The 16108-nt window shown below is 50.9% G+C and overlaps 6 protein-coding genes across 6 annotated transcripts; 3 read left to right on the top strand and 3 right to left on the bottom strand.

Moving 5' to 3' along the window:
• Window positions 1-147: 147 nt before the first annotated feature.
• HETIRDRAFT_442100 (uncharacterized protein) lies at window positions 148-1833 on the top strand. The gene is made up of 8 exons (XM_009553270.1): window positions 148-309; window positions 368-453; window positions 512-679; window positions 737-761; window positions 815-846; window positions 911-1130; window positions 1207-1413; window positions 1479-1833. Exons 1-8 carry the CDS (start codon window positions 196-198, stop codon window positions 1632-1634), a joined length of 1008 nt encoding a protein of 335 aa, XP_009551565.1. The 5' UTR covers window positions 148-195; the 3' UTR covers window positions 1635-1833.
• Window positions 1834-1995: 162 nt separating this feature from the next.
• HETIRDRAFT_480841 (uncharacterized protein) lies at window positions 1996-3548 on the bottom strand (the record flags this gene model as incomplete). The annotated part of the gene is made up of 8 exons (XM_009553269.1): window positions 1996-2251; window positions 2310-2516; window positions 2593-2812; window positions 2870-2901; window positions 2959-2983; window positions 3052-3219; window positions 3281-3366; window positions 3429-3548. 8 exons carry the CDS (start codon window positions 3546-3548, stop codon window positions 2096-2098), a joined length of 1014 nt encoding a protein of 337 aa, XP_009551564.1. The 3' UTR covers window positions 1996-2095.
• A 915-nt stretch (window positions 3549-4463) lies between these two features.
• HETIRDRAFT_328451 (uncharacterized protein) lies at window positions 4464-6553 on the bottom strand (the record flags this gene model as incomplete). The annotated part of the gene is made up of 8 exons (XM_009553268.1): window positions 4464-4658; window positions 4708-4735; window positions 4794-4872; window positions 4924-5226; window positions 5290-6030; window positions 6088-6161; window positions 6233-6421; window positions 6477-6553. The coding sequence occupies 8 exons, from the start codon at window positions 6551-6553 to the stop codon at window positions 4464-4466; spliced, it is 1686 nt and encodes a 561-aa protein (XP_009551563.1).
• A 956-nt stretch (window positions 6554-7509) lies between these two features.
• Window positions 7510-8789, top strand: HETIRDRAFT_174733 (uncharacterized protein; the record flags this gene model as incomplete). The annotated part of the gene is made up of 2 exons (XM_009553267.1): window positions 7510-8264; window positions 8320-8789. Coding segments are annotated over 2 exons (1225 nt in total), but the record flags the coding sequence as incomplete, so codon positions are not given.
• A 290-nt stretch (window positions 8790-9079) lies between these two features.
• HETIRDRAFT_156780 (uncharacterized protein) lies at window positions 9080-10946 on the top strand. Its single transcript, XM_009553266.1, has 3 exons — window positions 9080-9870; window positions 9926-10033; window positions 10092-10946. The coding sequence occupies exons 1-3, from the start codon at window positions 9088-9090 to the stop codon at window positions 10749-10751; spliced, it is 1551 nt and encodes a 516-aa protein (XP_009551561.1). The 5' UTR covers window positions 9080-9087; the 3' UTR covers window positions 10752-10946.
• Window positions 10947-11036: 90 nt separating this feature from the next.
• Window positions 11037-12680, bottom strand: HETIRDRAFT_480832 (uncharacterized protein; the record flags this gene model as incomplete). Its single annotated transcript, XM_009553265.1, has 3 exons — window positions 11037-11797; window positions 11867-12085; window positions 12507-12680. 3 exons carry the CDS (start codon window positions 12678-12680, stop codon window positions 11375-11377), a joined length of 816 nt encoding a protein of 271 aa, XP_009551560.1. The 3' UTR covers window positions 11037-11374.
• Between the last annotated feature and the right edge of the window lie 3428 nt (window positions 12681-16108).

The following is a 16108-nucleotide window of genomic DNA, read 5'->3' as shown; positions in this document are numbered from 1 at the left end:
TTTTGCACCAATAGTCTACGCCGGCACCTTTCGGTCCACATCTGCCCCACCTGCTCCGTGTCCAAAAGTATTCCCGTTTGGTATCCGCAGACGCATCGAGATGGTATACATTAATAAAAGGGAGCTCGGCCGTTTTTGGAGCTCACAACCCTCCCAATAATCCCACCCGAGTCTCAACCGCCTCGCAACTAGCAGATGACAAAAGTCACTCGAAAGATCGGAGATGCAGAGGTCTCTGCCCTTGGATATGGTGCCATGGGGCTTTCTGTGTGGTATGGTACGGTGGGAAGCGACGAGGAGCGGTTGAAGGTAAAGTCTTGACATCCAGAGCCAGAATCATTGTCGATTGAGCTTGGGCCCAAAACAGTTCTTGGATGGTGTGTACGAGCGCGGCTGCAACTTCTGGGACACGGCGGACGCCTACGGCGACTCGGAAGAACTCATTGGAAAATGGTGAGTTGGCTTCACTCAATCGGTCTGCTCGCATCATGACGCAAAAGTGCCAATGCAGGTTCAAACGCACCGGCAAGCGCAATGAAATCTTCCTCGCGACCAAGTTCGGGTTTTCCTCTCCCTCTGGCAAGTTCATCGACGGGGACCCGGACTATGCTAGAGCTGCCTTTGAGAAGTCGATCAAGCGCCTGGGTGTAGACCAGATCGACTTGTGGTACTTGCATCGGTGAGGACATAGAAGAGCAGATGGTCTCTTATATGCGTTCTCACATGCTGATTACAGCGCAGACACAGAAGTTCCCATCGAGGTATGTGGGCAAGTCGGACGCGTATGCTTGAACTTACACGTTATTCCCTTCAGAAAACCATCGGTGCTATGGCTGAATTCGTCAAGTATGCTATCACTCCATTCGCTTACATGTCTTTTCGCACATGACTAACTATATCATTGCCATAGAGCTGGCAGAGTAAAGTACCTTGGAATTTCTGAATGCTCCGAGGCAACGCTCCGTCGCGCGCATGCCGTCCATCCCATCACCGCCCTTCAAGTCGAATACAGTATCTTCACGCTTGATATCGAGGATCCTAAGATTGGGCTTCTGAAAGCAGCCCGCGAGCTCGGGATCAAGATTGTCGCATACTCGCCGCTCGGCCGCGGGCTGCTTACTGGACAATTCGTACGTCATTGTTGCAATAGCCCCCGGCTCCCTCACTACGGCGTCGATACTAACTGTATTGGGTATCGACACGCAGAAAAGCCCTGATGATTTCCCTGCGGATGACTTCAGGCGGACAGTCCCTCGGTACAGCGCAGCCAACTTTCCAAATATCCTCAAGCTCGTCGACGGCTTGAAGGAGGTCGGGGCAAAGCATGGCGCGACAGCGGGACAGGTCGCGCTCGCGTGGCTGCTGGCGCAGGGAGACGACGTCATCCCTATCCCAGGAACGAAGAAAGAGAAGGTGAGCTATCATGCCTGCTTTGGCTTAGCTTGCTGCGTTTCCGTCTGACGGGTTTGTGGCGACAGTATCTCGAGGAGAACCTTGGTGCGCTCAAGCTGCAACTCTCATCTCAAGAAGTGCAGGCAGTGCGCGATGCGGCACAGAAAGCGAATGCGGAGCAGGGCGATCGGTACCCCGCCATCTTTTTGAAGTCCCTGCTCGCCGACACGCCGCCGTTGTGAACGAAATGAGACCCCTGTACCAATACGAGTAGGTCTGTATACGCGCTAAATAACCAAGGAGAACGGTATCGATATGGTGTACGTGTGACATATGCTCATGCTCTAGCTGCGATTGCTGTGACTTGTTAATTCAAACGAACGTTAGTGATTCTCTCGAAGATCTTTCGTCTCCATTTATTTTGATCACATCGGCACGTGGAAATGGGGGCCATGCATGCGATACGGTAACTTCTTTCTCAACCATCGTTACCTCTTTCTTAGGTGAGTGAGATGCATGAAAGAATCCTTATTAAGTTATCTTGATGCTTCACTGCGAACAAATTCTCTGTAAACAGGCACTTTGGCTCGTATAATCTATGAAGAGATTGCAAAGTATCTTAATTTCATGCTGCTCGTGGTCTACATATTCTTTTCGGCTGATATACATGCGCGCGGATCTTGATGTGGGAGGCTCAGAGTCATCAGAGTAGTGGAGTGTCGCTAAACATGACATCCATAAAATTGGGAGGGTACCTGTCTCCCGAAGCTGCATCCGAGCTCTCCGCTGCTTTCCGCAGGACCAGCAGCTCCTCACGAGTGAGCTCAACCTTCAAAGCTCCAAGGTTCTCTTCCAGGTACTGTGACCAGAACCGAATAAGACATGAGCATGTTTTGTGCATTGAAAGCACTGCATACCTTGATCCTCTGGGTGCCGGGGATTGGAATGACGTCGTCGCCTTGTCCGAGCAGCCAAGCAAGCGTGACTTGTCCGGCTGTCACCTTGTGTTTGTCCCCGATAGCCTTCAAGCTGTCAACCAGCTTCAATATATTGGGGAAATTCTCTTTTGAAAAACGCGGAATAAGTCGTCGAAAGTCTTTTTCTTCAAAATCTTCTGGTCCTTTCTGTCCAGAAAAAGTGAGCCTCCGTTTGTTTCCATCTCTCATTGAAGACCGCCAGCAGTGGCAAGAAGATACTTACATATCGGCCCGTCAGAAGCCCACGACCAAGGGGAGAATAGGCAACAATTGCGATTCCAAGCTCGCGCGCCGCTTTCAAGAGTCCTATCTTCTCATCTTCGATATCAAGGGCAAAGGGCGAGTATTCGACTTGGAGGGCCGAGATGGGGTGCACAGCGTGGGCGCGACGAAGCGTGGACTCGGAGACTTCGGATAGGCCGATGTATTTCACTTTTCCAGATCTGGATAACACAGAGAATCAGCATTTATGATGTACATGAGAAATTGGGGACACAAACTTCACGAGGTTAGCCATGGCGCCTACAGTTTTCTGACGGAAAACATGTACAGATCAGGATGAAGTATGGGCATATTTGATTCATTTTACCTCTATGGGAATTGTCTTGTCAGCTCTGATAACACAGCCTGAGGTTAGCGATATCATCCTTATCCAAGACAGCAACAACTGGGACGGACTCGCCTGTGAAAATAGTACAAATCGATGTGGTCGGTCCCCAGGCGTTTGAGAGACTTCTCAAAAGAGGACTTAACGTAGGCCGGGTCACCTTCCACAAATTTGCCAGATGGTCCGTATAGACCGAATTTAGTGGCCAAAAATATTTCATCGCGTTTGCCGGTGCGCTTGAACCTGTGTAAATTGAAGTTTCAACCTGGTAATAACAAGTTTGAGATCGAGAGACGAGGCCTACCATTTACCAATGAGGTCTTCGGAATCACCATAGATATCAGCAGTATCCCAGTTGGTGCATCCATTTTCGTACACAGCGTCCAAAACCTGACGAATCAGTCCGTCGTAAATGTCAGTCCTAGAATGGCCGAGACAAGAGCAAGTCATACTTTGAAACGGTCCTCGTCGGAACCAGTCTCTCCATATGCAATGGACAAGCCCATCGTGCCATAACCGATCGCAGTTACGTCGGTGGCACCGATCTTGCGCGTTGGTAGCTTGATCGTCATTGTGAATTGGGGCTGAGGAAGAGGAGGGAGTGACTAGTGATTTCAATACCCAGGTTGTAGCCTTTATATATCCCCACGCTAAGTCTAGAAGCTGGTGAAATCTAAATAGACACAGGGGGCGTAGAATACATGACCCATCTCGACCCACTCCATCCGTAGCAGACAAATTCCAAACAGGCGCAATGTCGCTGCCAATGAAGTGTGGGGGCGCTGAGTCATTCGCAATTTGAGCGAATCCGAGGTCTCCTATGACCAGCTCAAAGCCACAGACCTCTAGTCAAAGAATTTGACAAGGGTCTGCTACCTTCTTAAACTGCGGAGCCACATGTCGGAATATTGGCATTTTACTTGGAGGATTCAGCGTTTAACAGTGAACGTTGAGCATAATATACCTAAAATATGTCATCAGTCGCCATGTCGCGACCCACCTTCGCCCGCAGATCATCCCGGATATCCGTTGAACACGAGCAATATACCTTATAGTTGTACCTCCATGTCTGCGGTACCATGCTGTATGACGTCGTCGCAGAGGCATCATGCAAATGGGCATCGGACTTAGTCAAATCACAATGTGTCAAGCATACTTCTCAACCTGCCTTATCACATCAATACGAAAGGGCTTGATCGCATGTGACGCGTCTTGAATTCGTATGTCATAGGATTGCATATTCAACATACCTTTCCGAAGGAGCCAAAGCACTGCTTGCCTCGACGCGACCACGTCAACTCTATTCGTCCATTGCCAATATACCAGCATATTGAGAACATGGTTGATGCTACACGCCTGCCAGTGGGATATCCCCGAACCCTCACAGGAGTTGTCCTCAAGCTGAAGGCAGATCACAAGCGATAACAAGTACGTGGTGAATTGAGAGTATGAGTGTGTAGGATGATATACAAAAAGACACACACGTATCATGTATGTCGTATGATACGAGTTGCAGAATAGGAATTTCTCTGCGCATCCGACCTGCCGCGTTCGATGTTGACGCTCATCAGTATTGGGACTGCGAGCCAAATCATGAAAACGAGAAAGAAGAATGCAAAGCGAATGTTCCCTGTCGTGTCGGCAATCAGACCAACGACCAGAGGCCCCATGAACGAACTAGACTGGATTGGCGTCAGCGACCGCAAAGGACAAAGAGCTGATGCGTAGTACCTTGTCAGTGATTGAGAACAACCCATACCTGTCGAGAACGTAGACAAGATTAGATCGCGGGATGGAATAAATCGAGGGAAGAATACCATCTCGCCTCCTCTCCCGAGGGAATCAACTCTGCATATAATGCCCTTGCGTAGCTTTGGAATGCACCATAAACGGCCCCTACGATCATCATCAACCAAACCGAAATTTGATATGCTTAAGACAACAGACCGAAGTATACCGCCAATCCGAACATTTCTCCCCGAGTCGTAAGGCCACCAAAACCCGCCTTGTTCCGAAGGACCGGCAAGAATCCGAGACATCCATATGCAGGGATCGCTGATGCCATTAGCACAAGGATGATAATGACCTTAAGATTGCTCCAAGCGAAGCGTCGCTGCAACATAGGCCAGGCAAGAGAGCCGACAATTCCGGATGTAGGTGTTAATACCCCGATCAGGATTAGAGCTGACGGTGACATGTGCAAGGTCGTTTTCCCAAAAAGAATCGCTGTCGATGTGATGGTGGTGAAGCCTGAAAGATATCAGTACCAAGATATCATCCAAAATGTCCTCGTAGTAGCCAAGGGAACCTTACCGTCAGACAAGAGGAACCAGGCTGCGAGAAATTTGAACGTATTTCTCAGTTTCTTAATCTCGATCCAACTCAACATTCCGATAAGTCTCTTCCATGCAGCAACGATTTCCCTCTTCGTATTCCACTCGGCTTCTTCGTTCTCTAAATCTTCCCCGCCCACCCATGTCAAATCTAAGCCTGAGCTTTCTGTGGCACTCGGTAGCCATAAAGCCGCGGGTATGGAAAATATGGCCCACCAGACACCGCTAAGGCCTATGGCAAGTCTCAACGAGAAAGTAGAGCCATGTAAAAGTGTGACGGGGATCAGCGTTAGTGCAAGGAGAACAATACCAGACGAGTATCCCAGAGCGATGCCGAGGGACGAGATACCAGACGTCGCATTTGAAAGCTCCGTATTATATTTGCGTTTAAGATCCAGAGCTTTGACGGAATCAAATTCAGGGTCTTGCAACAGAGGCGCATCTGCATGGTCTTCGTTTGATTCGGGCTCGTGCGTGACGGTTTCGGGGTCTAGAGCATCTAGCTCTGTCCGAGCGCGAACAACGTTTTCCGACCCCCGAGCAAGTAGGGGCAGGTATGCATTCATAGCCACGACGGACGCGCTGAAGCCAACGTTCGCGAGTATTGCGAGGACCCCAGATAATGGCCAGAAAGATGAGGATGATGGCAGCAAGAGAAAGAGAATAGCAGATGACGCTCCCATAGATGCAAAGCCGAATAATAGCCGCTTCCGGTGGGGTGCTGCAAAGATTGTCCATTAGATGAACGCAGGTTGGTAGTAACGAAATAGATGCAGACGGTGGTCGGCTATCCCACCCATCGAGATGACAGTCAAAGCTTGCAGTGCCACTGATATTGAGTATACATAGAGGCTGTGCACGAATGTTAACAAACAGAAGCGGAGGGATATGAGACTATACATAGAGATCGACTGGGGACTCACCTGAAACTGGCGCTATCAATCCAGACCCATCCCAATTTCACAGCACAACGTGCAGCAGCATCTTCTGCCTGATTCGAGGAAGACGAACAGGTAATCGTCTTTTCAGGCAGCAAAAATCCATTATCTCTCGCAAACTGTTCGAGGCATATTGGCAGAAACAAAGTCAATGAGACAATCACAAACACTTCACTAAGAAGGTGAAGGTTGTCAGTCGAGTGAATATTGCTACTTGAGGTGCACATACCTCGCAAAAGCATAGCTTAACCATCCCCAAAGCTCTTGTTTATGCCGTTTGGCTTCGAAGACGTGTTCTACAGCCATACCTGCTGAGAGCACTCTCGGCGTCGTAATGACGTGAAGAGGGATATCATGCGTGCGAACATGTTATGTAAAAGACGTTCTTCGCAATGATCCTCGTTTTCCGACATTGTCTTTCGAAGTTTGAACGTTTGAACTCGCACGACGCACTCTCACTCTCGGTCACACTTTTTGGGATTTCAGGATTTTCACTCAACTGGGGACCGCTTACACGCCTGAGCACGCGCTGCAGTCGCTTTTATTGACTTCATTTGCTCAGATCATCTGCCTTCCAAGCAGCTCGCAGTGACGCGCCAAGTCTGCCGGCGCAGGCCGCTGCAGGCAGTCAATACACTCGTCGACCTTCGAGCGGCACCTTTCTTGCATCTGGCTCGACCGCGCCGCATACCATGCGTGTATCAACATCAAAATCACTGAATCGATGACTGCGGCGAAGCCATCCACATTGCGAGGTGGGTCTATTTGGAATCTTCTTTCACCACTACATCTGACACGTCTACAGGATCATTGACTCATCGAGGCCATTATTGTAGCTTGACCCCATGTCTGTTCCACGGCCCTTGATTCTTGCGGCGCAGTCCAGGACAAATGTTCAAGTCATGCCAGCTTGTTTTTCTTGCTACATGCGTAGATCACAGGTGTGGGCCTGGATATTTACACTAGTCGGTGCGATGCCAATCTTTTCAGTTTTGTCTTTCCTTGACAACGACAGGGCTCGTTGTCCATGAAAGACAAAATGTATCTACACCTGTACATAGCTTACGTAAATACTTTGTTTGGCCAGCCTTCTCGAACAAATGCGCAGCCAGGCGCAGGTCCGTGCGTGGGTGCCGGTAGGCTTCTGACCAGGCGCCAATTGCCGTCCTGCGGTCACCTCAAGCAGTACATAGGCATATCCAACACTGCGTCGCCACACACCTTCTCGCAAACTCCTCTCTCTCTCTTCAAACATCAACATCATGAGCTATCAACGAGGTCGAGGTGTGGACAGAGGTAGGGGTAGGGGTGCGCCACCTGATGGCGGTCGAGGCCGCGGAGGCAGCAGCGCACGGGGGAGTCCAGCAACGCCAACGAGCAGAGGAAGCTCAGGTAGCCCGTACAGAGGGGATGGTCCCAGGGGTGGCCCCCGAGGCTTCACGCCCCGCGGTCGAGGCGGTGGGGACGGATCCAGAGGAGGCAGTCCTCGCGGGTTTTCACCGCGCGGTCGAGGCGGTCCTTCGTATGACCATCTTCCTCTCATCTTCGACCCGCAGCCTGGCACTCGCCCAACGCCAGATGTTCGAATCACAGCCGCCGACAGTCTACTGCAGCGAACCGGCCCTCGGCAAGTTGGCTTTGAGCATCCAGCTCGGCCGGGCTATGGGACTCTGGGACGCGCTATTGTCCTTCGTGCGAACTTTTTCCCCGTGAAGATATCGAAAACGAGTTGGTTCGAGTACAGCATCAAGATTTCTCCGGATCCTAAGAGTCAGAAGGCGAGGGTCAAAAGAAGGATATTGGACCTCTTCGAACAGAGCGCAGAGGGAGCACCCTATCGGGATTCCATGGTCCATGACGGAAGTCAGAGGCTCGTCTCCGCCCGGAAGCTGCCCCAGCCTCTCCAAGGCAGCGTTCGCTTCTTTGAGCGGGACGAAACAGGTCCCCGCACCAACGCGGACCAATATACAGTCGAAGTAGTCTTCGGAAAAGAGCTCCTCATAGCACCTCTGAAGCAGTACGTGGCTGGTGTGATTATAATATTGGGAGTGTTTCTAATGACATTATCGCAGGCAAACAGAAGGAAATAAGCAGTCTGACGAAAGGATAGATCCTCTCGTCTCCGCCCTGAATCTCATCCTACAGCGCCAAGCTTCGCAGACAGGTTTTAGATTCGGCAAAAACAGGTATTTCTGGGATGACGCGGCGCGCGGACAGCTTGGACCTCGACTGTGGGCGTATATGGGCTTTTTCTCGTCCGTCCGTTTGGTCCATAAGGAGATTATGGTGAATGTGAACGTTTGCATGACGGCATTCCATGAACCTGGCAATCTAGCAGAAGCTTGGATGAGTTTCAACCAGGGATCCATGGGCGCCAGCGCGCAGGAATTCCTCACGAAGAACAAGATATCCACTCGCCACCTCGGCTTCAAACGGGTACAAACCGTCAAGCGCATTGCTGGCAACACCACTGCGCGGAAGCAAATGTTCGATTGCCCAGAATTCGGAGGTATGATCTCTGTCGAAACGTTCTTCAAAAAAAGTATGTCTCAAGCAGTCGATCCTCGTAATAAATATCGTTGACTGATTTATCAGAGTATAACATCACACTTCGTCACGCCGATGATATCCCTGTCGTTGATGTGGGTGGGCCAGGCAAGAAGACATATCTGCCCGCAGAGCTCTGCACTATAGAGCCCGGAGAACCGCATCTCGGAAAATTGTCGCCAGACGAGACATCACAGATGCTTCGCTACGCCGGTCGGAAGCCGGGCGTCAATGCCCACCTCATCGTTAACGAGGGCCTTCCGAAACTTGGATTGTCGGCGGGGACGCCTCTGATGCGAGAGTTCGGTGTGACCGTTGTCGGGCAGATGACCATCATTCCTGCTCGGGAATTACCTCCGCCGAGCGTGACGTATCGACAGGGAACACCAAAGGTGGCTAATGGAGGATGGAATATTCTCAATGTCAAGTTCCACGCCGGCGGCAATCTCACGAACTGGAAAGTTCTTGTTGTCCGAGAACAAGGAAGAGGCTTTTCCGGTCCCAATGACCCTGCCATGACAGGTCTACTGCATGCATTTTCTAACAAATGCAAGGATAGTGGAATGACAGTGCCAACTGGACCGCCTGAAATTGTTCCTACGCCTGTGTTGCCATCGAGGTCGGAAGATCCTGGGAGACAGCGTGCATTGGGCATGATAGAGGAATCAATCTTGCAGTTTGGCACCGGGAGAATCAGTATCATCGTGGTTCTCCTTGCGGAGAGGGACGATTTTATCTATCCAGGCATCAAACGCATGGCTGCCGTCCGTTTTGGGATTCAAACTCAATGCATGTTGCTCAAGAACGCGCTGAAAGACCCCAGCAAACAAGACCAGTATCTGTCAAACGTGGCACTCAAGGTCAACACCAAGCTTGGAGGCATTAATCATCGTCTGGATCCGCGAGCAATGAGTTGGCTTACGCAGAAGAAGACGATGATGGTCGGCATAGATGTCACGCATCCGGGTCCCAGCAGCGCGTCTGGAACGCCGTCTATTGCCGGCGTCGTAGCTAGCATAGACAACGATTTCGTCCAGTTTCCGGCCAGTTTGAGGTTGCAGAAGTCCAAACAGGAGGTGCGTGTCTTAATCTGATAGTATGATCAACGTTTGACACTCGAACTGTCTTTAGGGTATCGCAGAGCTGGCGACGATGATGATCGAGCGTCTGCAGCTGTTCCGCAAGCACAGCAAATCTTTGCCCGATCGTGTTCTCGTTTTCCGCGATGGCGTATCAGAGGTGTGTGCTTCCTTAACACTCCGTCCTGTGTTTCGTTCATGACGGACGTTCAAACCAGGGCCAATTCGACAAAGTGCTCAGAGACGAGCTGCCCCAGATCATCGAGGCATTCAAACGAATCGACCCAAACAACCCGCGCTATCGCCCCTCTTTATCCATCACCATTTGCGGGAAACGCCATCATGCTCGCTTCCCAGCAACAGATGTGAGCTCAGCTGACCGCAATGGGAACACGCGTCCGGGGACGGTCGTTGACAAAGGCATCACGTCCATATTTGACTTCGACTTCTACCTTCAGGCGCACGCGGGTCTGCAAGGAACCGTGCGTCCGACGCATTACTCCGTCATATACGACGAGAACAGGTTGGGCGCGGACGAGATTCAGCAGGGCGTGCACGCCACGTCGTATCTCTACGCGCGCGCCACGAAGGCGGTCAGCCTCATTCCCGCCGCATATTATGCAGACGTGGTATGCGAGCAGGCGCGGTACTGGATTCACGGGTTTTTGAACCAGGGCGGCGATGCGTCTTCCACGGGTGGGGAGAGCTCGGCTGCAACGAGGGGACGAGGCGGTGCTGCTGGTCGCGGCGGGCGAGGCGGGAGCGAGAGGATGACCCAAGCGAGGGACGCTGCTGAACTTCGCGTGTATCAGGCTGCCGAGAGGATGTGGGGCAATGGCTTGCACAATAATCTCAAGGACACCATGTTTTATCTGTGAGTTTTTGATCGTGTGTTGAACCTTGTACAACTGTAGTTTCGTTCTCGCATTGGTGTCGTCGTTGTCATGTTTAGTCAGTTCTTTTTGGTTGCTTTCTTGTCTGCAATGTAATATATCTGTTTCTGAATTCTGTTGTTGCATCGACTAAGACGATACTTTGAGGCATCGTTCATCATACGATATCCTGGCAAACTTGCACGACCTTGGGACTTGTGGTATCGCAGCTGCATGATGAGAAACGTGGATACCCTTACTGACTCCCCACAAGGAAGAATCGAGCAAATAGACATCGTACAACCAAAAAACAAAGTAATGGACACCCAGCAATTTACGAGCATAAGTGAAGTCTATCGGACGCGTGAGAGTAGCTAACGGGATGAACAAGGACGAACGAACTGACGAACGGAGTAGGAAAGTAAGCGGAACGACACATCGACGCGTACAACTCCGGAGCAGAGGGCGGGCGGAGGAGAAAATACATACGAGGTCCGTGGATGAACAGAGTGGAAAATAGAGACAGCCCAGGAGCAGAAATAAGTAGCAGCTCTTGCTGCCTCGAAGTCTAACGAGGAAACGGACAGAAACGAAACGAAACGGATCTAGGGCCACAAACAACAACGCACTCAGCAGCCCTGCCAATCCCTCCTCAGCGCCTCCGCCCACGCCATCACGAAATAGCACATCCCCATCGGGACGCCGCACTGCGCCCACACCTCTGCCCAGTCCCACCGGCGCCCGCCCCACCGCCCGCCGATCTTCCTCTTCCATCCCTGGCGCTCGGCCTTCCCCTCCGTTTCCCACCAGAGATTGCTCGTCACCCAAAGCTGGATCGCGCGTGACACGCTGGTCGTGGTGCCGATGATGGCCCAGCATATGACGGGGCGCTTCGCGTGCTCGAGGAATGAGAGCGTCAGGTGCGTCGCGGGCCAGCAGATCGCCTGCAGTGCGAGGAGGCGGATGAGTGTGGACAGCGGGGGGTAGTACATCCTCCAACGGTGCAGCAGGCCGGTGGTAAGACGCAGACATTGAAAGCCTGTGAGTATTGCCTGGGGATACCAGTATTGGCAGGATTATCAACACACGAGGATGCGAGCATGGAACGAAGAAATGGTTACCCAAAAAGCAGAGACAATGTAATCTAGACGCGTAGTGTTGCCTGCACGGGGAAGATGCCAGGCGAGATATATGTTATACATTGTGCCGAAAATGGCGGGCACGATGGACAGGAGGCGGAACGCCTCGAAGAGAAGGGGCGTGAGGGTCTCCTCGAGAGAGTTCGGGGGGATCAATGGGTCGGAGGAGTGTATGATGCGCGAAGTTGGGAGGTGTCGAGACTGTTAGCAGGACGGGTGTGAGCGCAAAATATCGAACAAGTAGTAAACTCAGGCGAATGATGCGAAGAAGAGGAAAAAGGGGAGAAGTGCGCAATATCAAGTCAAATGATCGTTCAGAGCCTGAAATGATGGTCATGACAGAATTCACGTAGGCGCCACAGCTCGGATGACAGTGTGGCAGTATGTATTCGCGTCATGGCGCGGATACACGAAGGAAGTAACCCGAGTGAAGGATGAACCAGGCACGACAGTGGCTCAGCTGTGAGAGTGGCGCTGCAGCTATCCAAGAGAAGAAACGCAAAGACCTTCCTTACTACTCAATGCTCGATAAAGGGCTATGCGAGACCTTTAGCCCTTACCGTGGGTAGTCAAGCCTTGGCTGCAGACAACCCTAGGGGTGATAGATTTCTGAAGCACTCACAGGCTCGTCTGTCTCCGTCTCCGTCTCGCCTGCACAGAGTTGACCCGGAGTTGTCGTAACGCTCTTCGGAATCTGGTGCTTCCCGTGAGCGCTGGGGTTGACGCTGCTAGATGACAAGAACCGAGTGCGAAACCCCGAGCTCCCTTGGCCGAGCTTCTTCGCCGTATATATCATTTCCCCGCTCGACGCTTCGTCTCGGTCCGATGGGGAGTCAACGCAAGCGTGAGGATGAAGATGGGCGGCAGTCGTCACGCCCAAGGTACTAGCAAGGTGCGGGGAAGAGCGAGACTGCGCAGGACGGGATGTGCGTGGCGCAGGGGCAGGAGTGCAAGCACCTGAGCGCGGCCGGACGATCGGGGTTTGAGATGGGGTGAAAAGGAATTCTGAAGGCAACGATGCCGACGACGACTGCGCGCGTGTGTGGGTGTGAGTATGGGCGCTGTTATGCAGATTCTGCCGCTTCGTGTGCGAGTTTGAAAGGGAGAAAGGTTGAGGGACCGCTGGTGGCGTTTCTAGCGACGAGGTCGTAGACGGTCGCTCAGAAAAACCGACGGTCGTATGCAACTGGGTCAATGGCTGAGGATGACTCGTCGACCTCGATCTGCTGGGTGTGTTCATAGTCAGTACGATGGGCGTTAGAAACAAAGCGGAACGGCCAGACCAACTAGCCTTAAAAGCCTCTAGTAGCGGAGGCGGATAGATCAAGGTGAGTCGGAAGACGTCACGCTCCCGCGTCGCGTCGCGTCTCGTCCTCCAGGGACCCCGGCCAGCTCTAAAATAAGGAGCTGCCAAGTCCAAACAGTTGACAAGAAATCTGTAACTTTTTTTGAGAATCATAAGAGATGAAGATGCTGAGGAGAGAAGACCTACATTGCCAGCATCAAATTATATGTGAGCAACTAAAAGTAGGGATCAGTACCTTTATGTCTGATAGACCCTGGCACACCCTAGCGTACACATGTCATTAATCATTGGTCCACGCAACTTGAACAGCCCGTGCGGCAACTCCTCCTCTCAGCTAAACTAGCTTTTCACCCGTCGCGTTGCGACGGCGCAACCATGCTTAATCTGAGTTTTTGTTACAGTGCTTGGTCTGATGTGTCTGTAAAGTTTAGTGTTCACAAAGTCCAGTGCCTATAAAGTCTAGTGCCTGTAAAGTCCAGTGCCCGTGCTTAATCTGAGTTTTTGTTGTAGTGCTTGGTCTCATGTGCCTGTAGAGTGCACTGACTATAAAGTCCAGTGCCCATAAAGTCCAGTGCCTGTAAAGTCCAGTGCCCATAAAGTCCAGTGCCCATAAAGTCCAGTGCCCATAAAGTCCAGTGCCCTAATATCCCTATATGGCTCTTTTATGATATCCTATAAGGTCCTTCCTATAAGATTCCCATATAAAGCTCCCTATAAGGTCCCATCCATTAGATTCCCCTATGATATTCTGCCCTATGAGGCTCCCCTATCAGGGTCCCATCCATGAGGCTCCCTCATGAGGTTCTCTATAAGGTGCTAGGATGCCATTTCAAGCTCCAATGGCTGCAGAGGCATAGCCCACTCTAGTTGCTAGGGTTGCTAGGAGCACCAAGACATGGCTTACTCTGCTCACACAATTTGTCATGGATGCTTGCTTTGCTCACATGGTTTCTTATGTGGCCCATGCAAGCATAGCCATTGCTTAAGTGCCACAATTTTCCACTGTTGCCCTCTATTTATGGATTATTTATTTATTAAAAAAATACCTGCAAACAAAACCAAGAGCCCAGAGTGGTTGCCAAGCTAAGCACTTGCTGAATGCCCCCTTACCTGAAGAAATTACTGCAAGACAGTGCCAGGGAAAGAGAATTCCCTATGCTTAGGTTAGCCCCGGACATGCGCGCGCTGACCAACTCCGTTTCAAGCTCCGACACGCTCCGTTTCGCGTCCCGAAGCCTATGGGACAGTGGTCTCGCGTGGTTTGTCGCGTGGGATTAGCTGACGGCTAGTTGCCACCGGACCCGTACTGTCGCCCTCTATATAGAGACTAGCTTCTCACCCGTCGCGTTGCGACGGCGCAACCATGCTTAATCTGAGTTTTTGTTACAGTGCTTGGTCTCATGCCTGTAAAGTCTAGTCTCTGTAAAGTCCAGTGCTTGTAAAGTCTAGTGCCTGTAAAGCCCAGTGCCTGTAAATTTTAGTGCCTATAAAGTCCAGTGCCCATAAATTATTTTGCCCTAATATAGCTCTCTGATTATATTCTATAAGGTCCTGCCCATAATATTCTCTATATAAGACTCTCTTGTCAAGCATTATTTAGTTTCTCTATAAGGTCATACCTATAAGGCTTTTCCATAAAGTGCTGGGATACTATTTCAAGCTCCAACAGCTGCCAATATATGGCCCATATAAGGTTCTCCTATATAGGTTCCTTTATTATATTCCCCTGTTAGGTTTCTTTATTATGCTTACCTATTATGTTCCTCTGTCAGGTTCCTCTTGAAGATCTTGCCAGTGAGGCTCTCTTGTGAAGCTCCTCTATAAGGTGCTAGAATATCACTTTTAGTGCCCATAAAGTCTAGTTCCCATGATATTCTATAATGTCCTGCCTATAAGATTCCCCTATAAGGCCCCTCTATGAGATTTTGCAAGATGACATTCAAAAGATTCCCCTATAAGGTTCCTCTGCCAGATCCTGCCTATATGGCTTCCCTATTAGGCTCCCTTTTCATATTCCATGAAAGGTTCTGCCCATAAGGCTCCCCTATGAGATTCTGCCCTATGAGGCTCCCCCGTGAGGTTCCCTGTGGGGTGCCAGAATGCCATTTTGAGCCCCGATGGCTGCCGAGGCACGGCCTGCTCCAGTTGTTGGCATTGCCGGGCAGACCGGGATGCCGTGTGGAACCCCGACAGCTGCCGAGACATGGCCCGCTCCAGTTGCCGAGGTTGCCGGGTGGCTGAAGGGACAGCTCGCTCCGCTCGCCAAATTTGTCATGGCGCTCGCTTCGCTCGCGTGGTTTCTTACGTGGCCCACGCGAGCATAAGCGACAACACGCGACATTAGCCGGCGGAGTTTTGCCACAATTCTTCACTGTCGCCCTCTATATAGGGATTCTGTTCACTTATTAATCACACATTCCATAGTTCATGTGTGATTTATCAAGGCCATGTGGACATACCAAAACATGTAAACAGAGCTTGGTGCACATAATGATTTATAGTGGACAGGATGTGGGTTACTCACCATTTTGGCCTCCTTTCATTTGCTATTAAGCTGTACATACCAAGTCTAGCTCCCGAGTGCCTAGAGGGGTGTAAAAGGGCACTGATTTAGTCTCTATCATGTTCACTGTGCTCACCAGGTTTCATCACTACCTAGCACCAGCCATCATATCATTTGTTAGTATTATTGCCATGAGAATCAGCACCCCCTATGCTTTGCTCACTTCCACTCTTTGCAGGCTTGGTCATTGCCAATACCAACCTGATGTTGAATGTCACCACCATTGTTGGAAGGAATGGAGTGTTTGCTTTGGAATGCCAGAGTCTACCTGTCATTATCTCTAATAGTGTTTGTCTATTTATTACAGCTATCAAGATTATAGAAACTCACTAGATATCCACCAGGTCAAAATAGT

Source organism: Heterobasidion irregulare, assembly GCF_000320585.1.
Source record: "Heterobasidion irregulare TC 32-1 unplaced genomic scaffold scaffold_11, whole genome shotgun sequence".
NCBI classification, from domain to species: Eukaryota; Fungi; Basidiomycota; class Agaricomycetes; order Russulales; family Bondarzewiaceae; genus Heterobasidion; species Heterobasidion irregulare.
The sequence above is the reverse complement of the archived record's forward strand: the minus strand, read 5'-3'. Positions and strand labels throughout refer to the sequence as shown.

What these genes read in the sequence shown, in the direction of transcription:
- HETIRDRAFT_442100 (XM_009553270.1), top strand. Translation starts at nt 196, where the DNA reads ATGACAAAAGTCACTCGAAAGATCGGAGATGCAGAGGTCTCTGCCCTT. An exon ending in ACACAGAAGTTCCCATCGAG is followed by an intron (nt 762 to 814) that starts GTATGTGGGCAA and finishes TATTCCCTTCAG; the next exon opens with AAAACCATCGGTGCTATGGC. An exon ending in GCTATGGCTGAATTCGTCAA is followed by an intron (nt 847 to 910) that starts GTATGCTATCAC and finishes TCATTGCCATAG; the next exon opens with AGCTGGCAGAGTAAAGTACC.
- HETIRDRAFT_156780 (XM_009553266.1), top strand. Translation starts at nt 9,088, where the DNA reads ATGCGAGAGTTCGGTGTGACCGTTGTCGGGCAGATGACCATCATTCCT. An exon ending in TGCAGAAGTCCAAACAGGAG is followed by an intron (nt 9,871 to 9,925) that starts GTGCGTGTCTTA and finishes AACTGTCTTTAG; the next exon opens with GGTATCGCAGAGCTGGCGAC. An exon ending in TCCGCGATGGCGTATCAGAG is followed by an intron (nt 10,034 to 10,091) that starts GTGTGTGCTTCC and finishes CGTTCAAACCAG; the next exon opens with GGCCAATTCGACAAAGTGCT.